General features: G+C 39.3%; 2 protein-coding genes across 6 annotated transcripts in view; one reads left to right on the top strand and one right to left on the bottom strand.

The window, feature by feature from the left end:
• foxp2 (forkhead box P2) overlaps window positions 1–15,219 on the bottom strand; it is a 118,746-nt gene extending 103,527 nt beyond the window's left edge. Inside the window, exons 1-3 of one of the 5 annotated variants that reach the window (XM_055189853.2) lie at window positions 14,708–15,219; window positions 4,868–4,934; window positions 4,403–4,467 (exon numbers count right to left, since the gene is read on the bottom strand). The gene's annotated coding sequence lies outside the window, so the exon portion shown is untranslated. Of the gene's footprint in view, window positions 1–4,402; window positions 4,468–4,867; window positions 4,935–9,386; window positions 9,524–14,707 lie in introns of those variants that run through there. The other 4 variants (XM_055189858.2, XM_055189862.2, XM_055189861.2 and 1 more) reach the window with 4 other exon arrangements.
• A 2,189-nt stretch (window positions 15,220–17,408) lies between these two features.
• LOC129431795 (uncharacterized) lies at window positions 17,409–23,413 on the top strand. Its single transcript, XM_055189851.2, has 4 exons — window positions 17,409–18,448; window positions 18,990–19,042; window positions 19,121–19,221; window positions 20,809–23,413. Exons 1-4 carry the CDS (start codon window positions 17,655–17,657, stop codon window positions 22,225–22,227), a joined length of 2,367 nt encoding a protein of 788 aa, XP_055045826.2. The 5' UTR covers window positions 17,409–17,654; the 3' UTR covers window positions 22,228–23,413.
• The last annotated feature ends 219 nt before the right edge of the window (window positions 23,414–23,632 follow it).

The following is a 23,632-nucleotide window of genomic DNA, read 5'->3' as shown; positions in this document are numbered from 1 at the left end:
TCTGTATGTGTGTTTCCCGGGAATCTAACCCATCACCACCACAATGCTCAATTACCAGTTGAGCTACAGGAACACCGTAAATAAACAAGACATAAAGGGAGAAAAACATATAAAATTGATCCGAATTATTGTGGGTGTAGCCTGAGTGATGCTGAGGGTATCTGATGTCTGAAGTTTTACTAACAAAACTTTCAATTAAAGACAAAAGCGGAAGCAGACAAAAGACAGAACAGGAGAATGAAAGAAAAAGCCTTCACAGGTGAGCAGGGCTGAGGGACGTCCTGTCTCTTTGGTCTCTCAGTGAATAAGGTCATGTTTATGCAGAATCTCATACGGGCTTCAACAGTCAACATCACTCTACAAGCCTCTGAATCAGGTAGTGTGACCACAAAATTGGCCCAGAGGCAGAGCTTTCATGAGAGCGGATACAAAAGTGAAGCATACACAGCGGAGAGAAATCAGAGACCTCTTTCCAAACACTCCCAGGATTTGGCAGCACAGACGCTCCGAGACACATTCGCACAAATCTTCACGAGAACAACGCACGCGTCAACGTTTCAGCATCAGACGGGCATTTGACCCGAATCGGGGTAGCTCTCGTCCCGACAACAAACAGTTCACATCTATCAAAGCAGGTGACCGTGACACGGGTTGATTGTATGGGCTTGTGGTTTATGGTAGGGAAGCCAAATTCCAGGCTCTTGTACCCTTCTTCCGTGAGATCACTTTTCAAACCACGATCAAATTATTGTGGAGAACAAAGCGGCTGCTTTGTATCTTTTGTGGTAAAGCTCTCTCTGTGAATGACAAAGCATTCAAACGGGGAAAGTATTTCAAAAGCGGTCGACGTATAACATATCTTTACTCCGAGAAAACAACATTAGCTGTTTATATAAAATATCAAACATTCAAAAAATGCACGAGTTCTTGCGAGAAGAAATACATTTTATAAAACACACATATAAAAAATAAGAGACTAAGCTAATTTAATCTAATTTACATTTAAATGAATCCTTTTTGTGGCCAATTATTCACATAATCTAGGAGTCTTACAACTCCACGGGATGCCAAAATCCTTCAGAGTCAGTTGGTTCAAAGCCTCTAAATAAATTGGTTTCAAGGAACCAATAGCAGCTAATCGACTGCTGCTTCTCTAACACGTTTAATGCGGTAATCCAAATTTAGTCCGTCTGCAACTGAAACTCAATTGGAGTTGATTTGACAATTGTCTGAATGCAAGTTTCTAATCCGACCCTGATTGTTTAACGCATACTCTTATTGGAGTTATGCAATGCAATTATATCGATGCATTCCCACATCTTCGTCCACACACTCGTAATAGACCCATGTCCAACCCACACTGTGATCCATTTCATGACTGCACCGCTCGCCACGAGGTTCAGCCCTGTTGGGAAAACATACCCGGGGCGACGCAGGAGACGAGACGACGTGAAACCAATGCATTGGACATGATCACCTGCAAGCAAAGCGTCTGGCTAATTCCTCCCACCTGGAGCAATGGGGTCAGACCGATGTCAGGCCACTCTGATGTCATGCCTGAAAGAGGCTCTTGTTTCACAATCGTTTCAGCAGTTGGAAAAAATCCAGAGCAATAAACCACGTAGGACAACTAACATGAATGTGATGCCATCTGGTGCAAAATGACTTAAAGCTTTGTAATAAACGTGCATGCTGGATAAGAATTAAAAGACTGGAGACGAGTGAGGTGAACAGAAGTGGTAGCGAAGGACACTGACTCCAGTCCCATTCAGACTGCCGATTAACATAGCACTCCTGCTGAATCAATAAGCTCATTGACTTGGTCTGTCTCCTGTATCAGGAATGATGGCAGCATGTTGCAGACTCTTACCTTTGTGATTCTATTCATAGGCGAACTCTTGCTATGTTTTTAAACCAGCTTCTATCTGTTTCTCTGTCTGTAATAGCTATTGTATTTAAATAAAGCTGTCTGAAATTGTCTGAACACTACTTATAAAGGTGTACGTTTTGTACATTTACTTGTATGCATTTGTTGGATGCTCTTATCCAAAGCGAAATACGTTGCATTTGAAGCATGCATGTTCCCTAGGATCAAACCCACAACCTCTTGCACGGATCTGAGCCAGACCCATCATCTGGTACTTAATGCCAGCCTGAGAGCCAAGTTAAAGTTTAGAAGTAAGAGGGTAGAAGACGTCTCTGATGTGACGACAATACTATTTTTTTACACGTTTAAAGAAAGATGTGTGAAGGGCCTCCACTCAATCTCCAATTTGCACACAGCATGGCTTCATGAGCCCTCTCCCAAATCTAGCTTAACAGGAATGTGGAAACTTGGTCTAAACCCCCCAAAAAACTCTTCCTTCTGTCTAATACGGAGACAAAACAATGAAGCAGAGAGAATTTGAGAGTCACACCACAACTGTAAAGTGAACCTTTGATGATTTGGACATTTCCTCATAAAACTCTGAAGTTTAAGATATTCACTACAGATGAGAAATGGGGGGTTGACCAGTCATCTGATCCCTGGAGCGGTCTGAGGTTAATGGGGGATAAAGATTAGGAAGAACTAGGCTTTTCGCCTTTTTGTCCCCAACAACCTTCCTATTTCCAATCCCAAATCAGCCACACAATGAGATCTGCCTATGGAGACGCAGTCCGGTTCCTTTGATATCCCTCCATAGTCTGTGCTCCGAGTGTCCAGAGCAAAGCTCCATGGAGGTTGTTCTCCACTCCAGGGAGTGAAAGGGCTCCCGCTGAACCATTTTAGATGGAAATGACAGCCGCTCTACTAGAACAAGAAATCAATTTTCAAAGCCGAGAACGTGCAGGACCAGCCATCCGAAGAGCAACTCCATCCCTCTGCTTTAAACTCGGGTGAGATACGCTTAATTGCTGTAGATTTTATAACGTGTGTGCATTGGCGATGTGAAGTTGGGGGCAATTTAGCTTTTTTTGTACGCTCTGATCAGAAGACTTCTGTTCCAGAACAGATATGCTTTAAGAGTTCATCTTTGAAGATTTAAGTGGATACTCTTCAAATTAAAAACTAATATTCAAATCTCTTTAAGGTTGGCGAGAGAGGTGCTGGGTTTTCGGCTAGTCTTGTGAGGCGGAGACTTCTGGGGTTTTCAGCTTCTGGCTGAAGTCCAGTCACCCAACGTCTCGGCAAATGCAGACTTTAATCATGCCTGCACCTCAAAGGCAAGAGTAATGGATTGAAATGCCCTTACTGATAGAGACTGCTTTACATAGTCAAGTGTAAGGACTCGCTGGAGTTTATACAGTACAGAGCAGCAGGTCTTTACAGCTCAAACTATTAGAAACTTTTAACTGTTTAACCTTTAAAAATTAAAGCACAAATTTGGAGCTGTAACAATAATGTATGTCTTACAAAATCATCAAGAACTCTTCTAAGAAACTTGAGTAGTGCGATATGCAAGGAATAATTGATGACGGGCCGTTGGATTATTCGAAAATTATGCACACCCAAGGAGGTAATGTGGCGCGAAGTGGAAATACACCGCGGGTGTGCATTATTTTCAAATAATTCAAAGGACTCAATTATTTTACTTATACCACAGTTACCACAGACATTGCACTGGTGGTTATTTTAAGACCTCTGACAGGTCAGGTGTGCGTTTAAAGAAAAATAATGCATACCTGTGCAACATTTCTCTACTAATCAGAATAAAGCATTCAACAGACCCGTAGTATAATGCCTTTATGCATTTCCCAGACACTTATAGAAAGTGCATTCAATCTATACATTTCATCAACATATCTGCCTGTGACCTTTGCATTGCTAACAGACTGCTCTAACCAACTGAGCTACATGAAGTTGCCTGGACCCTCAGCAGATCTCTGATCATCAAATAAAGCCAAACATTGGCATTTGCATAAAGTACCTCGACTAGATGTGTTTTTCTGTAATCTGCGGTTTCTCTCATTTACCCTTCGCAACTGCAGCACCCCGTCTGGCAATGTCATATAGTATCGCTAATGACGATAACCACAATAATCAGTGGTTACATTCTCACCGACCGTGGGATTCCTTATGCATGATTTGCACTTACATGGTGACAGACTATCATCAGAGCTTAATTCACTGAAGGTCCAGAGAGCTCCAACAGCACACTCCAAACATTTACTTGCTTTGCTATATGCAACAATGCAATTAACGTAAAACTCTGAAAAACGTCCACGACCGTAAGTTGTCCTGACTATCATGATTCACAGAGAATCTTTAAGAGGCTCCTGGACTCTCGGTTATTAGCGCTCCTGTCTGGATGTGCTTGATGGAATATATAATAGAAGTGATTTTTGTGAGAACATATCAATTATGGTTGAGACAGACATATCGAACATGCAAATGAGCACTTTGCAGATTGCTTTTACTCACCGAATTCGTTTTGGTTTCAGAGGATTTCTGCACGGCGTTCAGCAACGGCCATACCAGGTCTCATCCTGACCAACACACAACACAACAAAGTTACAACATGTAATCAAATGTAGATTTTTTTTTTCTTTGAGGCATGCAATCATTTGCATCCTGTATGTACGTAGTTGTAAGTAGTTTAGCAGCGCAAAATGACAGTGCCGACATCCAGACAGCAGATATTCTGTGATGGACAAGGTGTACTAGGTTTTCATCTCTCTGCTAAAGTAATTACTACAAAGTCTGTCACATAATACAGGTCAATCAAATAACTGGATGTGAGCATGTTTCACGTCGGCGTGCCGCCGTGTGTGTATCTTTGGCATTGTGAGATCGTTCTCTTTTCTAGTTCTTTTTCAAAGAGTGCATCTGCCAAAAAGATGAAAGTGTTGACAGAAGTACAAGTGAAGCTGTCTTTGCCGATCTTACCCTGAGGGGAAACTTTCAGTTGATGTCCGTGTTTGTTTGGAAGAGACGAGTCCAAGTGTGAGGAAATCTGTCAAAAAGAAACATAACATGCCACATTCAGAAAGTCATTTCAAACGTTTATTTTTCATTAGTTTATATTTGTTTTAAATCCTATGACAAGAATGTGATATAATTGAATAATTGTACAGAGAGCAATTGTATCCATCTTCAGCCAGGTTTCAGATTGACACACATATTCTGAATAATAATATGCGTCAAAAAAAAGAGGGAAACAATTTTGCCCTGGAAACAGCTTGCCATGCCTGGCAGGTTAAAACTAACCGAGCATAAATCAAACTTTCCATCGAGGTTGCTGCCATTTTTTGCTGACACTCACAGACGTGTTCAACTAAATGAGCGTGTGCAGCTCGCTTCACCTTTCTTCTTAAAAAAACCTGCAAGTTGTAACATATTTCCTCTTTTTTTGTAAAGAGTACAGTTCACTACAGTATGGCACGGCAATGAAGAACACAGCCAGGCGCGCGTCACAAACCGAACGGTCTCTCCCAGATTTCCAAAGACCCCTTTAGGCAACTAACAGCTTCTGAATCCTGTGGTATGTGCTTCATGAACTGTAAAAAAGTGAGGGGGGTTGCATGGATAAGTATTTCTGCAAACAAAATCTGCCAAATGCCACAGCATCACATGCCTGTGTTAAAAACTTCTGCACAGAACAGCACAAACCGTCTATTAGCTCAAGTATTAAGATACACATCATCATCCTGTTCAATTACATATACAGTTCTCATAAATCTGAAGCACAAATACTTTTCTGGCTCAGTCAACATTTGAATGAGAGATTTATTATCAAAATCAGAGTTAAGAGCGTTTGTGTACACAAACTGAGCAGAGCAAATGCAATGTAACTCCGGCAACATAATCATTCTGGAAGTGTGTTATTTTTTCCCAATGTTCACTTCATTTTAAACTGCCTCAGAGTTTATTTTAATGCCCCGATAGCTCTGGACTGTGAAAACATACAATTTAATTCAACTTGCAAAGCAATACCGATGTCATTAGTCTGGGTGACCTCACTATGCAGAGTTTAGACCAGTTTCAATTCGCCATACAAAGAGATCTCTAAATACTATTAAAATTATATATACACACTGCATTACCTATTCACGGGTTCTCCTAATGCCACTGTCTGATATTTACATGAAGCCCAGTGTTAAAGTCGAGATAAACCATTTCAAATCAAGGGTCCACGAATGCAAAGTATGCAGATGAAAGACGACATTATGCTAACAAGTAAGATTACAGTACACAATAATTTTTTACCTTTTCAAGTAAATACCATCCCCGTGTTGCGGGGTGTTGGGAGGCGTAATATTTTTGACTGGGGACGAACGGGGGCCTTATCAGCACCGGTCGAACGATTCAGGCCCCCGAACAAAGATGAATCTTCAGAGTCTCTCCATTCATCAGTGGACATGTAATTACCCCCGGTTCACAGTCTAGACGTTACTGCTTTCATGGTATTTAACATCCCCTTTGCAACATGCATGCTGCCCGCACCCGGCCCGCCGTTAAATCTCCGACAGATAAATTAGTGAAGAATGCACTAAAAAAGCCGCCACAATGAAAAGAACTTTATCCTCCCCGCTGCTAAATGAGATTTCTTTGAAATGCAGATCAGTGGCGCTAGATTAGTGAATTTTAGCTGCTGTCAACATCATAACAAAATACAAATGCGATTGTTCGCCTGGGTCTTATCTCCTTGCTTCCATCTGCTTCTACGGTATTTACTCGGCTTGATTTACTATGCAGATCTAAATAAGACGCGCCGGTGGCACAATGCCTTCTTAAGCTTCTACATCAAGGTATTGGAGAGCGCAGTCACATGAAAAGCTGGCCCATCAAAGGCTCGTCCCTAATGAACTTCCATATCAGAGAGGGTTGGCGCTGTGCTCCGGAGAGGCTTGCGGAGAGGTGCTAAATGGAGGAAGGATACCTTAACGGCACGGGAGGATTAAGGAAGCCACCGAAGGGGGCCGTCCGAGCCGAGCTCGGGTTACTGCCGGTTTAACCGCATATTAATGACTGAATTAAAGCACTCGGGTACGAGAGTGGCAGCGTGTGTTGCGACGGGCCTCGAGGTAACGCAAGATGGATGCGTGTAACTAATAAAACATGGGCTGCCGTGGCAACAGACATGTACATGTTGACACATCTCATAGTTAAATGATTGTGGGAGGAGAGCGCTACCGTACGGTACGCTGGTGCCACGATGATGACAGTAATCTTCAAAGCTGAGGTGTTATATTTGGGGAGTAACCTCTAATTTCATGCCATATTTGTTGCGTCCCGAGTATACAGATGGGATTACAACTCAAATCCCACAATTTACTCGAGCAACTGGAGAAAAGAGGGTGGCGAGAGGTAAAATATATGAGGGTATGAGGACAGTGCTGATGCTTTTGGGCTTAAAATCTACATGCACCAGCAGTTTACAGCTGAGGGGGCAATAAAGCCCAGAGGTAGTGCACACACAGGACCAGCACATGTGGCTTGGAGCACAACTGTGACATCATAGCAGATGATGAGGGGGCAATGGGAATACAATAGTGGGGGTTTGACTAACACAAGACGCGAGCGATGAGAGTGCATGGCAACAAGGGGCGTACAAAACTGTATTTTACAAATCGAGTAGTTGGTTGACTGAATGTCTAATTTATGAAAGGGAACTAAATTTTTTTAGGGAGCACTTACAAAAAGTGCTACAAAATAAGAGTCCACGTTTCTAAAAGATCTGCTCTATTTTCAATTGAGCAAGGACTTAAAAACGCAGCACAATGATTATGGATGTCTATCTGAATGTTGTAGTTAGTGTAGATGCATTTAAATCAGCTTTGTCATCATATCTTGAGATGTATTGTTCGTGCTATCACCGTTGTTTATCTATCATTTGCCATTTTGGCAATCTTGTTGTGTAATCTTAATTGATTCATGTTTATGTATTTGTTTCCTATTCTTTTCTGTCTGTATACATTACATTAACACATTTGGCAGACGCTTTTATACAAAGTGACATAAAGTGCATTACAAGGTACACAAGGGGTTTATCCAAATAAACAAAACATGAAAGTGTTTGAATTAAAGATGCAACTTTTCCAAAAGAGTTTTACGTTCAAGTGGTGTAACAGTTAAACATGACACAATATAATTTAAAAACAAAAAACAAAAAATATCAACCACAGTATTATTGTGATTTGTTTTGTGGACATTAGGCCACTGGTCAACCCTCAAAGTCGTCTCCTACACAACTGAAGGAAAAACAGGTATGTGCGCTCTCCATGCACCCCCCAATCCCCCCTCGCCTTAGGCAGTGGCAGCACCCAACGGCCTCACGGTCGTACGACATAAACCATGCCTGTCTTTTCTACATCTTACCCCCCCCATCTCGCCTCTGCCAAGTGGGCTCGATGCCAGTCACATTTGCAACCACGAGGGACCGTTGCCTTTTTTTCTTGTTTAATGAAATGACAAAACAACAGATTTACATATGCAGAAACAGGTGTTGTAACAGGTTTGACTCCTCTTGACCTAAAACGTGTTGCGTGGGGGGAAATCGGGAAATAACAAGAGAAAAAAAGTTTATTAGCAACAGCTGCCTGGAGGTTGTTTAGGCTCTGATGGGCATTTGAATCTACGCCATCTGCCCTGCTGGTTGCCAGAAGTGACAATCTAAATTAAAAACCACTCATCAGATATCACCGAAATAAACTATTGCATTGTTGCAGCCATATGCTGTAAGTGGTCCAATCAAAGACAAAGGAGTACAATTAACCCCCCTGCATCTTGTAAAGGCATCCCTGAACACCAAACAAAGCAATACACACATTCACACACGTATACACACACACACACACACCTGCAGGCCTATAGATGCATGCTGACTTTATCGAAACATTGGTGAAGGTGTAGATACATATGAACAAAACAAAATGTTGTTGAGTTTTATTAATGAATAGTAATTAAAATAAATGTTGTTTCAGTATAATCAATATGTAATATATAAAAAAAATATATTTATATTTTATGCACAAATATTTACATTTTATGCAAATACACTTATAAAAATAATGTACCATGGTAAAGTGATGCCATATATTTTTATATATGCCATGATTACCTTATTTAACATGACAAACTAGTACAAAGAACCATCTACTGTGTTATTACCATGGTACATGTCCAAAAAGCATGGTATTACAATAGCACATGTTCAAAAAAGACATCCTGCTACGTTTGTGTAAGCATGTGCAAAACAAACAAACAAACGTTAATGTCAAACTAAATCAGGCGTTCCTCTGAAACAACAAATGCGAAGGTCAAGCACATTAACTCTGTGCCCAGTAAAACAATTCCTAGAAAACAATTCGGGTCAAAAAGTCAAACTAAATATATTTGCTCTGCCCTTGAGAAAAGGAGCATTAATTTGCCCTGTTATTATTTAGAGAGGACAGGAGGAACAAACCTGAGCCCATCGTGACCCTGCCACAGCGTTGCAACTTCTTCTACAGGCATACCAGCAGAAGGCGGTACCATATGCCCACGGCCTCAGGCCGGATGCTCTTTCTGCAGTCTAATACGCCTGTCAAGAGACGTTACTGTCACCATTCCTCTGTGTTTCAGACAAACAGTTTTTTGCTAACAGAATTTGTTTTCAGACATGACAGTGTTTATAAATTCTACTGTAATGGTTAATACTGATGACAGCTTTGAGCTTTTAACCTTATTTTGTTTAACAATATTTAGATGATTACCTACATTTGTTGTTTCAAGCATTATCACGTATAAGTCAAATATCTGTGTTTTAGCTATAATCCATCACACTTTAATTGCAATCAAAAAAAAAACACTCATTCAGTTCCACAAAAAAAGCTGTATAAATGGTAAATGTTTATCAGGAACAAATACAAATGTACAATTCCTCGTTCTGTAGCTTATTGTTTACGGTACAGACAGGCTGCCGGCAACTTTGGTCTGAGCATTGTTGACCTTGCCGTTCACTACAAATGACACCCCTCCATTACCCCGGGCTTCTAGTACAGATCCTCCGTTCATAAAATGCTACACTACTAAAAAAGATTCCTCAGATTATTAAAAGGTAAGAATTATTTTTTAAGATCTGTTCACTGAATGGTTTTTTGAGGAACCAAAAATGGTTCTTCTATTGCAGCACTGTGAAGAACCTTTTAAGCACCAAGCATTCATTATACAAAAAAAACTAATGCAAAAGATATGAAGAGCTACCGGTTTGTTGGCAGAATACATTCTGATAGAGTCTGATAAAAAAGCTAATTGACAAGAAACATGTCAGACGCACTTAGAGCGTTTTGCACAAGAGTTCTTCATATTAAAATCAAGACAACAAATGTGTTCACAAATTATTATAAAAATGAAATAATCTCACAAGCATTAGCAAATGACAGGCTGATATTTAGTCAGATTAGTAGATTTTTGCAATCAATTTCAATATCCATTGACAACTTTGTCAACATGTAAATGTATCCATGTATTCATTATTATTCTGTTTTGTGTAATTTTAGGTAAATTCTGTGTGATGTTGTAAAGTGTCTTTCATTGTACACTGTAAAAAAATATGTAGAAATTACAGTATAACTGTAAGCTGGTTGCCAGTAACTTACTGTATATTTTACATTTATGTTACTGGCAACAGTTTGTTCAAAGTTAAATGAACATTAAACATTAACAAGTCTTTATCTTCTACAGTAAGTTACTGGCAACCAGCTGCATAATTACAGCTACACTGTAAAAAAAAATCTGTAGAAATTACAATGGTATTGCAGCTGGGTTGCCGGTAAATTACCGTAGATTTAAATTTATGTTATTTACTGGCAAGAGTTTGTTCAAAGTTGAATACATTTTAAACATTAACAAGTCTTTATCTCCACAGAACAAAACTACAGAACAACAGCCTCATGCAAAGCACTCTGGGAACCAGAAATCATCATCAAACTTTTTCTGTTTTTTTGCTTCAGATTTTGTTTCCCAGAATGTTTTGCTTGATGCTGTTTTTCTAGTTTTATTCTGTAAAGACAAAGACTTGTACATGTTTAATGTTCATTTAACTTTGAACAAAATGTTGCCAGTAATAACATAAATTTAAATCTACGGTAAGTTACCGGCAACCCAGCTGCAAATTTTTACTGAATTTTTTTACAGTGTAATTTTTACAGTGTATAGTTCAGTTTATTTGTATGACGGCTGCATGATTATGGCAAACATCATAGTTGTCGATTATAGGGATGGGACAATTACCAGTTTTAGGATTAACCATGATAAAATGTCCTGACAATTAGTATTATCGTTAAAAATTGAATGATCATTACAACCGTGTTTGATTACCGTGATTTTGAAAACTCGCGGTAAATCTTGTTTGACGCCAGCGCTAACATGCAACATAGTTTTTTGCACAAGAAGACATTTAAGGGATAATGTAGTTTTCATTCACGGTAAACTTATTAGACAGATTTTTTACCACAGAAATAATTTCAGGGACATTTAAAAAGAAAACTTTTTTATGTTTTCTGTGTTAAGTTCTTTTTGAACATTTCCATCTCATATTAACAAAACCATGATAAAATTGATAACCGTGATAACTTTGGTCACTATAATCATGAAATGAAATTTTCATATCGTCCCATCCGATTATTTACCTTGATATTGTAATTGCGGTTAATATTGAGGATAAATAGACTTTACATTGAAGTTTTAAAATGTTTTATAACTTTCTGTGAAGCAGCTGCATGGTAAATTCTAAACATCCAAATATAATATAATGTAAATAACAAATAATTATGGTAGTTATGATGTTAGTTAAAAATCCAAAACGAATGGGTAAAGGAAACGTCAACTTATCAGTTTTAAAATCTCTGATTTACCACTGTATTTGGTGCCTGAACATACTGCCCAAACGCATACAAATGAACAGCTGTAATTGAGGCTTTTGGTGATGATGACGTAATTGTTTCACCCGTAATTGTAATCCCAATTATTATTTTTTGATTAATCGCGCAGCCCTAGTATGACGTGACGTATTGTGATTGGCCCATTTGGGTTTGTTTTATATTCATTGGTTAATTGTATTTAAATAGGTGTGTATATGTTCTGATGAAGGTGAGTGAGCCAAAACCTTCCCATCATTAATAAATACTCTAGCAAGTATTGATAGCGTGCAGGATTGTTTGTACATTTCATATTTTCCTACCCACCATCACCTTTTCAGAGTTTTTGTTGATTAGTAAAAATGCTATAAAACATGTTTCATTTAATTAGAAACATTGCTCAATATATCTTTATTATATCTGTCGCGGTGGCATCAGCCATTAACAAATAATCGATGTTGGTTGACCGCTACTATTGCAAGATATCACACAAAAGTCATGTGATATAATTTCTGTGAACAACTGCCGTCACATTCACAACCTCAGACTTCAGAATCGCTTAAAGCTATTGTTATGAGAAATGCATTTCTCAGCAATTAAACATTCGCAGGTTTGAAACAAACAAAGACCAAAACAAATCCAAAACCTCAAATGAAGTAAATGGCATAATAATCTTTTACGCATCAACTACAATACATCCATAAAATCCATATCCACACCCTCACTCAAAACCAATCGATTTCCAAAAAAAACCCGAGCATTTCTTCTAAGAGCATAAAAAATCCAGTACACTCAGCATCTAAACCCACTAAAAATCATTAGGGTGATGTGGATAATTACAGTGCAGATGATGTCTTTAGCATGTAATACGGTCTTTTATCTGAAAAAGTCAATCTCTTGGAGGCTGACAGCTAGCAGCATATGATCCCAGTAAACAAATACTTTTACGTGGCACCAAAGTGCCATTAAAGGCCAGAACTGTCAACAATAATTTCACTCCTACAAGAGGATGAGAAAGGAAGAAAAGCGTCTCGATCACCTCTGGTTGCTTTAATGTGCACAGAGGTTGTCATGGAAACATTTCTGTGAAGTTAACATGGATAACAACAGTAGGCTATTCGGCTTAATTGCCATTAGAGTTTTACGAACCCCTTTAGAGATGAATAGATGAAAGCGTACACGCGGTAATACGTCACTTATCAGACACGGTCCTTTGCCTTTAGTTTTGTTGTTGTTGTGATTTTTTAATCCCCCCCCCCCCCAAAAAAAAGAGGTCTGTTGAGAACAGTGAAGGTGCCAGCCAGGTGTGGCACAATGATGTTAAGCAATTCAATGGAGAGAAGGAAAAGACTGTCCCTCCCACAGGAGAGACCAAAAATGACTGCCGGCCCACCTCCCAAAACAAAATCGATATGAATAAACGCACAGTCTATAACTACTCAACTCAAGTTAATTTGGACGGATGATTTTATTTTACACAATACACACGCATTAATCCTGAAAGGACATGCTTTTTTCCTATTAAAGCACACAGCAGTAAGGACACGCACACACCGGCCAATGATTAATGCAGTAATCAGGCAACGCTTGCAAAAACAGCAGGATTATTCAAGTTCGAGCCCCCCTTCCTCACCACAGGTCAGCTGTCATGCCCTCCCATACACACACATGTCATATGTGAAACATCACACTCCAAACTCTGCTCATTGAAACAGTGCTAATTAAAATCACCTGGGAAGAACTGCGTGGGTCTATGGAAAGGCTTCACATTACAAAGCACGTTTCGAGCCGTAGAGGTGTGTGTACAGTTGAATTTTACTACCGCTATTTTAGCCTCTTTGAAGTGACAGAGCATTTAGTGATGCACACCTGCACTTCACCTGCTGGAATAAAACACCTTCTTCTGCAACCAACACTTCAGCCGCCCCAACAGCAGCTGTGACCATGTTTAAAAAATATTGCATACCCTATTGATTTAGTCCAATATTTAACACAGTGCAGGCATTAAATGTGACTCTATTGCAAAAGTGCTGTCCATTAACACACTATTACAATAGTGTGACTTAACCTACAACCTCAGTGTGCAAATAAAAGAAATGCATTTACTATGGATTATGGAAATATTGTTATTATTTAACTTATTAATATAAGGAATTATTAACAATGTAATTATTATGTCATTAAATATATCTGTGAAATATATCTATTCATTTATACATGTCACACACATAATATAGTGTGTATGTGTACTATATATATATATATATTTTTTTTAAATCAGATTGATTTCAAAATATCAGACTGAATATTATGTAAAATCATTAAACAAAAATATATTACATACACTATATTACACTAATTTACTTAAGAAATTTTAAATATATATATGTAAGATTATTTACTTGAAACATTTAACAAATAGCCTAAGAATAATACTTTGCGGAGTAAAATCTATTTGACTGTATATGCTATTTAATACACACTTTAGTACTTGTATATCTACAAAATCATTTAATATCAGGACTTTAATGAATATTTAAATTGCGTTATCAATCCAATAATTTCCAGTTGTTTTCTGTGAAGAAAATGTAAGCAACATGAAAACTAACGCAAGTTTGTTTCGCAAATGTACGCAAAATATAACAACAATAAAGAACTAAAACAAACCTGATCTAAACTAACTTAAATCAACAAAAGATTTAACGCAGTTACAGATAACGCAGAAGATCTGTCAAAGGAAAATCACCACAAACTCTCAAACAACACAAATACTGCAATAAACACAGCACAAACAACACAGCAAAACATTCAACCTATCTTTACCTTAAAAGTCAATTGGAACCCAAAACGTGTGCATGCGAGAGGCGTAAACACGCCGAAAACTTACCAAAACAATCGTTTTTGTCTCCGCGGATAAAAAGTAGCGAGAGGCGCGCGCACGCACGTGTTCGCTTGCTTACGAGTCAACTGTTAAAAAGCGCTAACAACCAAACAGGACAACAAGTGTTAGCGTAAATAAACTCTGTTGATATTCCTCCGCTCGCGTTTGTCTGCACGCTGCTGTCTTCAGGTCAGTGTGCTGCTGTTATTATCGATGCAACAGTAAAAAAACGCGAGGGGCACACACGCGCTCCTGTTTGAATGCGCTCGCGTGACGCGAAGCGGCATGTTTTTTTGCATCGAGATTCAACACACCGAGTTTTTTCTTCTTTTTTGGAGGGGGGGCTAGCTTATCAGAATGCGGGGAGGCATTCGGGCGGAGGGGGATGTTGTTGTTTTTTGGCGTGCTGCGACCCCCGCGTGACGTCACGTCCACCTGCTAGGTAAACAACGCGAAGTCATTAGAAGTTGTGTCCGTGCACGCGCGTTTGTTTTTGATGCCAAGCTTTCTTGCGGGGCAAATTCGTTGAGGTGCAATGCAATTGAAACAAAAGAGCAGAGGACTCCTGTACATTTTGGTTAAGTATTTTTATTTCATTTAATGCATCTTTACGTTTTTATTTACGTTTAGATAAGTTAAAGGTGTATAAATATTTAAATTCCGTTTTTTATTTATTAAATAAATATAATACACACCTGGCCAACAGCTGCCCAACACACACACACACCAAAACCTTCATATGAACCAATTGTTCTGAATCATTTGAAATCCCTGTCAAACACTGGAGTAAAGATCCACAAAACATTTGCTTATTTTTTTAGGAGTAAACATCTGAAAATGATGCACACAATTGCATCTAGTTTGTAGGCTACTTGTGTAAACTGATAATCATTTACTGGAAAATGTCTTGTGAAGTAAGAAATGTTAGCATTTTTTTTCTTTATTGATTAACAATCTAGACATTTGCAGATCAAATTTTAATATCGCAGGACTCTTTGTGAATAATTTTTAATTTTCTGTATAAATGTTCCGTCTATAGTTCATATTTGTGTTTGAAAAGTGATATATAGATTTAGCCTAAACATCGGACGGGTAGTGATTTATAAAAAAAAGAGTATTGCTTATTTGCATAACAACAGAAATGAATCCCTTAGAAAAATGAACCATGTTTTACTATTAAAACAATAAAATCAAGGTTACTGTAGTAAAACCATGGTTACCACAAAATATGGTTTTGCCAACCATGTTTAAAGAAAAAAACATAGTTAAACAATGGTTAGTGTAGTAAAACCATGGTTTTGCAAATAGTAATCAATACACCAAAAAACATGGTTAATTTTCGTAATGGATATGTAAAAAAAGGACGATGTGGTGGATCTTTACTTGTTTTAGTGAGACATTTTTTAACGCTTACAAAAACTGCTAATAAATATCTCTCAGATATCCGTAAAGGTGAGATTATTTTTTATTCAATGATAAGAAAGAATATTAGACTCTGTCTCTTTTTCCCAAAATGAATGCCATTTGGAGTAGCAGTTTAAAGAAAGGATAAACAAAATATGAACGCACCTTGTCATATAACAAATATTAACAAACAAATAAAAATGTGCATGAATGCATATGTGAAATTTATAAAAAAAAAATTATAGAACGATCCAGCATTTGGTGCTGAAACGTGAGGGATTGCTGCCACCTAGTGGAATATTTGGCAACCCACATTTGCTCATCCCTAAAACAGTTGGAGGGCATAAAACTGCAATCGGACAGTACAACCTAGTGGTGAACTACAATAATGCATTAAATAAAGTTGGTTCATAGCAAACAATTAGGAATGTGTACAGCTCATCAGTATTGGTAATGCATATGGCAGAGAACTAGGCTGTGAATATTTCTCAGGGGTTATTTTTGAAGACAAATTAAACACCTTTACATCTAATCACTAAAAGATAACACATATTTCCACTGTTACTGGATAACGAGAAAGATACTGCTTTTTGAACGCATGCTGACTTTGCGTGACAACTTACCCCATGTTGTGTTACAGTACAACAAGTCCCGCTTATGACATGTTGGCAGTCTGCATGGGGTAAGTTGTCACAACGGGAACCTGCTATTGAAGAAAAATACAATCTGCCGCTGTTGCTTGCTATTGGCTGCTGTGTTCACATAATTAATGAGGCAGATGTCCAGGACATCTACCTATATATTTGAGACCTTTGGGAATGTTAATAGTTGCTAATTGGGGTTATAAGTCTGTTTCTAGTTCAGTTTAATAGCTATATAGCTGATTCTTGACTACATAGCAAACATTTTAGTTTTGTAAAACAAAATGTACAAAATAATCTTAATTTTAGACAGCAAAATAGGGTAGAAAGAGTATTGAAATGTTGCATATAGCAGTATGCATATAGCAATGGTTTGCAATAACTGAATGATTGTAATACCACAAAAAGTTATCTATAGTCAGTTTTAGGTTTGAGAGACTGTGGAGACAAAGAATTGACCCAGAATGTGAAATGATTTTTTTATTTTTATATTACATTTAATTGAATTTTACAAACTAAAAGCATTATCCATAAACTGTTTGCATATTGCATTTTCCTTTAATACCATGCACTAAACTAGGTATTGTCAACCATTGTAGATAACCACAGCAAAGAAAACAAGCCTTTGAGCAGCTAGAACTTGTGACCAGGTGACGACTAGTTTCCTCTACATAATTCATCAGTTTGTTCAATCAAGCTTTAGGTTCAAGAGAGGTCACATTAAAGTTCCCCACAACTCCCTGGGAGTGGAACAGGCACCCAAGCATAGTTTGGGAGCTCTCGCAGCTATTTTTAAGCCTGGCAACAGCACAATGTTTAGCTGCAACCCGACGCTGTGTGCCTAGTCACTCTGCATTTGAGTCGGAGTTGAAGTGCACCTGACTCTACCCGCAAAACATCAAGCAGGCATGTCCGCACAAGGGCTTGTGCCCGACCTGGACTCTTGCACGTGCAGAGACTGGATGAGACACGGACAACAAAAAGAAAAGATGCCAGACCAGACTCCAGCAGGAGATGTCGAGGATGAATCCGATGAATCTGTGGAACCCGAGCTTCCGCCGACAGTCATACGGAGGAAGGTATCATTCGCCGATGCCTTTGGCCTGGACTTGGTCTCCGTGAAGGAGTTCGACAACAGAGATTCATCAGGGCCTGGTGATTTGGCGAGATTGCTAGGAGCGGAGGGCAAAGTTTTTGAAGAGTATTACCTGTCCTGTCCCTTCACCTGCCCAGCTTCTGACCAGGAGCTGCGCATGAGACTTCAGGAGCAGAAGCTGGAGCTGGAGAGCATCGAACTGCTCCCCGGATCCACCACCATCCGGGGCATCGTCCGCGTTCTTAACCTTTGTTTCCATAAGGTCGTCTACGTCCACACCACACTGGACGGTTGGCAGAGCCACTTCGACCTGCTGGCGGAGTACGTGCCCGGGTCCAGCGACGGAGAGACGGATCGTTTTTCTTTCCGGCTCATGTTGACACCTCCTTTCGGGGCCGAAGGGATGCGGGTAGAGTTTTGCCTGAGGTACGAAAGCCAGGCTGGGACCTTTTGGGCCAACAACAGAGGGACGAACTACATTGTGTTTTGCCATCAAAGATGGAGAGCTGAAATGAAAGACAAAGAGAACGAGAAAGAAAGAGAAAGGGAGAAGTTAATAGAGGAGAATAACAACAGAGGCATCAGGAGCTGTCTAAAAACAAACAGGGGGGAAATGATACAATACACGGTGTATCAGTGTAAAGAATAAGGTGCTCGCGGTGCTTGTGAATGCAAAAAATGTAATTGAAACGGCATCAACTGTGCTACAAACATGAATGATAAATGATGATAGCTCAACATGTGTGGTTTGTCTGAGAGTGCTGTGCTATTGGTTTTCTGAGCAACCGGGCTTACAATGTTTGGATATCAAGATGGTACTAGAATATCATATTGGCAATGAGATTTTTTATTAAAAGCAAACTACAAACCAACCACAAAACCACAGCAGTCACCAAGAGCTCAATTTAACCCGTAGCAGGATGAAGGCACTTTCCTTATAAAGTACAGGTTTGTACTACATTACAAGCAGTACAGTTCAGATAAAACAAAAATGTTATGATTAAAAAGTCTAAATTTGTATTGTAAAACTCAATAGAACAAGCCAAATATCTCCAATGGTGAACTTTTTGTTTTTTTTATACATGCAGATGACATGTTTTATATATGTGGTCAGGTGTGTGATTCAAATCCTGCTGTTTATTTACAGTAAAGTCATCTGCACAGAGATGACACCCACAGAGATGAGTAGAGAGATCTCAGGTGGGTTTCATGTGTATAGATCTGGAATGGGGGGGGGGGTCTAATTATGAAAAACTGATTGTTTTTATTTTGTTACAGAACAAGTCACCTCGTGGACCACGCGTACCGGGGAGAGCAAGGCTGAGAAAATAACACAAATGACTTCCCCCAAATCCCTTAAGGACTGTTGCACACCTCTGGTATGATCAATGAGCTCTCTGTCATTCTGTCACACATCAGATGAGCTGATTTACCTAAAAATGATCTTTCTGTCATTTACTAACTCTGTGTCCTTTTAGTTATTTTACATTATAACTCTTTCAAAAATTTGACAAGCGTAATAAAATATTTAATATGAAAACAGCTCATGGTCTGTAAGTCTTCTAAAGTCAAAGCTTTGTGTGTGAAAAGCTAGAATTTCAGAATTTCAGTCTGCTATACTTATACAGTATGGATGATTATACACTCACCTAAAGGATTATTAGGAACACCATTACTAATACTGTGTCTTAATTCTTCGTGGCATTGATTCAACAAGGTGCTAAAAGCATTCTTTAGAAATGTTGGCTCATATTGATAGGATAGCACCTTGCAGTTGATGGAGATTTGTGGGATGCACATCCAGGACACAAAGCTCCCGTTCCACCACATCCCAAAGATGCTCTATTGGGTTGAGATCTGGTGACTGTGGGGGCCATTTTAGTACAGTGAACTCATTGTCATGTTCAAGAAACTAATTTAAAATGATTCGAGCTTTGTGACATGGTGTATTATTCTGCTGGAAGTAGCCATCAGAGGATGAGTACATGGTGGTCATAAAGGGATGGACATGGTCAGAAACAATGCTCAGGTAGGCCGTGGCATTTCAACGATGCCCAATTGGCACTAAGGGGCCTAAAGTGTGCCAATTAAACATCCCCCACACCATTACACCACCACCACCAGCCTGCACAGTGGTAATAAGGCATGATAGATCCATGTTCTCATTCTGTTTACGCCAAATTCTGACTCTACCATCTGAATGTCTCAACAGTAGCAACATGTAGCTGAAAATCATGATTTCCCGTTGTCCAAATTAGTGTCAACTCTGTTGTTGTCAACTCTGTTGCAGAGGTATAGTAACAGTGTTGACAGTCGTGTAATTGTGTGTGTGTGAGACAGATGAAGCAAGAGAGAGAGAGAGAGAGAGAGAGCGAGAGAGAGAGAAAGAGAGAAAGGGGGGGGTTTGTCTTTGCCAGTTCTGTTACATAATGTCAACAATGTTACTCTACCTTGGTAACAGAGTTGACAGTAACAGAACTGAAACTAATTTGGACAACAGGAAATCTTGTTTTGTTTTTTTTGCTACGTAAGGCACTTTTTACAGGAAAATATTATATTGTTATGGCCTGTAACATCTGTGTTCTTTGAGTACCAAATGTCTAAAAATTCCAAAGTGTACAATAATTATAATAAGCAGGAAAAACAATGACTTTGGATTCCAAATGTACCTCTAGTTATATAATCATTTGAATTTTAAGTTAATCAGTGAGTTGATCAGTCAATCAGAAGATGAGTTATGCAAAGAATGCAACTTATGTGAAGTTCAAACAGCTGGTAATGTCACAAGCTGTTCAGTACAACCTTGCTCATGCCACGCGTAGTCGTCAACAATCGATCACATGTATGCTATTAATATATGTGAACTTTCTCATTGAGACCAGTGATAAAATAAATCTATAATTTCTACTGGAACTCTGTGACCAGCTAAGATGCTTTTCTATAACTCTTGTCTCTTTGATTGACAGGTGGATCGCCGCAGGAAACGCAGAACTGCGCGTTTGGCCCACAAGCAGGACTGTTTCTCTCAAAAACAGATGGAACCTAAACTAGTCGATTTTTCTCACACAATTGAAGGTACTAGAGATTGGTCCACTCCAAAGCTGAGTATACCTAACATAGAAGATGTACCGATTGTCCAAAGCAGACACGATATGGACACGCCGCCAATACTAACGTTCCACCAGATCCCTTTGCTTTCTTTGGACTGGGTTGATAAAACGACATCACCTGCCTATGCAAAACCTCATGATGTCTGCGATGAAATAAACACAGAGAACCGTCAAGATGAAGATCACACCACATCGGCTTGTCAGGCCTGGGAGGCTTTTCTGGGCAGTGATGATACAAAACACGCTTACAGAGATACACAGGACCAAGACAGCATTCTTTGCTTGGATGGAGAGATGCATCAATCCTTGACCACTTGTAAAAGATCTGTTGACTCAAGTGCCTGGGAAATACTACAATCTTCCCCTACTGAGACATCAAGGGACTGGGGCGTTGGTCCTTTTAAAGATTACCAACATCGGGAAGAGCCGAGGTCCACAACAAGTGCTTCTTGTGAATCAGAGCCAGAGAAGGAGGAGGGAGTGTCCGAGGAGTTCGGTGACCACCAAACCCATAAATACATGAGCAGCGACGTCACCCTGCCGGATGAGGAAGCTCAAAGCGCACATGACCTCAAGACTCCCAAAGGCGTAGATGGAATCTCACCTGAGGTATTCATGGGCCATCCTGACACCTCAAACACGCCAGCAAAGGTTAAAGAAAACACACGCAGCTCGGTCAACGACACCCTGACATTTACGAAGATCAGAGACGAGCCGTTCACAGATAGGCAGACAGAGAGGCTTTTTGAAAAGCAGGGTCTAAATAAAGCCAGCAAGCTTGATAGCGGTGAGCAGGTGGATAGTGAGTTTTATACAGGGCTACGAGGAGAAGAAATGGAAAGCGTTCAAAAAGAAACACAGAATTGCTCGTGGTGTGAAAGTCAGAGCAATTTACGTACGCTGAAAACAAATGTTAACAATCCAGAGCCACAAAAAGATGAAGAGAGGCGTTTTGAGCTCATACGTGAAACACAGGGCATGGACGTTGAAGATGAACTCCCCACATTACCCATAATTCAGCTGTCCTGTGTGGGCAGTGCATCCAGCATGGGCAGCAACAGCAGCAGCAGCAGGTTATTGTCATGGTGGAGTGACTTCTGGTCTCTGGGTCATGTGACCAGAGCTCTCGTCTGTTCAGTCGTTCTGTTTGTGATCTTTGTAACTGCTTATCTATGTGATCTACCGACGTGCTTGGCCCTCTACCTGTTCTCTCTGTGCTGGTGGTGCAGTCAGGGCGTGAAACAACGTCTGGATTCGGCTATTGATGTGGACTGACGCAGACGGGAAGAAGTGATTCTTCTAAGGGCCCAACGTCACTTTTAAAATCCAATTGCACAATAAAACCCATACACTTTCAGTATAACATTGATATTAAACATTAATATATTAAACTATAAGGGTGAATTCACACTGCATGTATGAAGGGAATCAATTCAGATTTTGTTCTTTCATGTGGCACAGATCACATATGACCCATGAACGTGTAAACGGTTGTGGCTAGAAGGGATCTCCTGAAATCTCGCCAGATGATCCCCGGTTTCATCCTATTCCTACCCCCAAACCTAATCCTGAACCCAACAATTCATGGGATTTATGCCATAGCTGTATCCTTTCTAGACAGAACCGCTGATTTTCATCTTAATCCTACTCCCAAACCCAATATCTTGCCAGATTTGACTGTAGCTGTATCCCGTCTAGCCAGAACCCATGTAAGCAGGGAAGGCATATATTCTCTGATCGGTTTTAGGCCTCATTCATATGTGAAAATAAATCGGATATGAATCGGATACATTTAAGTGGACAACTTAGTGAAGTAATGCCAACGTTATCTCATGGCAATTCGTACGTACACTGTAAAAAATTATGCATGTAATTATGCAGGTGGTTGCCGGTAACTTACTGTAGAAGATAAAGACTGAAAATGTTTCATGTTCATTTAACTTTGAACAAACTGTTGGCCAATAATGAACATAAATGTAAAATCTACAGTAAGTTACTGGCAACCAGCTGACAGTAATACTGTAATTTCTACAGAGATTTTTTACTGTATATTTTATGAGGTGACTAATTTGTACGACCCCATACATTTTTTTACGATTTGCTTTTGCCCCTGTGACTTTGGTTGTGACTTTACACGATTCACTTTGTATGAAAACATACAAACTCATAAAATACGTACAAATTACTGTGAGATCAGGCTGGTAATGCTGAAGTTTTATGTCTTGTTACAGAAATAAAGCGGTAAAATCTTGTATTTAAACATTGTATAATCATTTCGTCTGTGTCCATTGCATATCGCAACAGTTTACTTCAACAGTGGTTTAAGTTGTTTTAGGTCAGTATGTCTACATGTTTTGCAAGGTGTTCATAGTAAATGCAGATTCTGATACGAGTCGCTTTAAAAAGATGACATAAGCGGGTTGTAAAAAAAATCTAAATAAAATCAGATATGATCAACAAATTGAAGTTGAGCATCCAGTTCTGCAGTGTAAATCCAGCCTAACTGTTTTGACATGTTTTTAGTCTCAGAAATTGGAAAACTGATAAATATCTTTATTGATTTTGTGCTATTAAAAAGCAGTCATTCGAAATCACATTTGTAAAACACAAGCTTTTGTAGCTATAAAGTGCACCCGCTTAGCAAAGTTTTACTGACCATTGATATTTATTTTTTGCTCAA

The sequence above is a fragment of the Misgurnus anguillicaudatus genome, chromosome 1 (genome assembly GCF_027580225.2).
Source record: "Misgurnus anguillicaudatus chromosome 1, ASM2758022v2, whole genome shotgun sequence".
Lineage (NCBI taxonomy): Eukaryota > Metazoa > Chordata > Actinopteri > Cypriniformes > Cobitidae > Misgurnus > Misgurnus anguillicaudatus.
Note: the sequence above shows the minus strand (reverse complement) of the source record. Positions and strands in the feature narration are given on the sequence as shown.

Excerpts from the sequence above, each read along its gene's own strand:
- LOC129431795 (XM_055189851.2), top strand. The coding sequence starts at position 17,655 with ATGTCCGCACAAGGGCTTGTGCCCGACCTGGACTCTTGCACGTGCAGA. Across the intron at positions 18,449-18,989 it reads AGCTGTCTAAAAACAAACAG|TAAAGTCATCTGCACAGAGA; the intron begins GGGGGAAATGAT and ends GTTTATTTACAG. Across the intron at positions 19,222-20,808 it reads AGGACTGTTGCACACCTCTG|GTGGATCGCCGCAGGAAACG; the intron begins GTATGATCAATG and ends TTTGATTGACAG.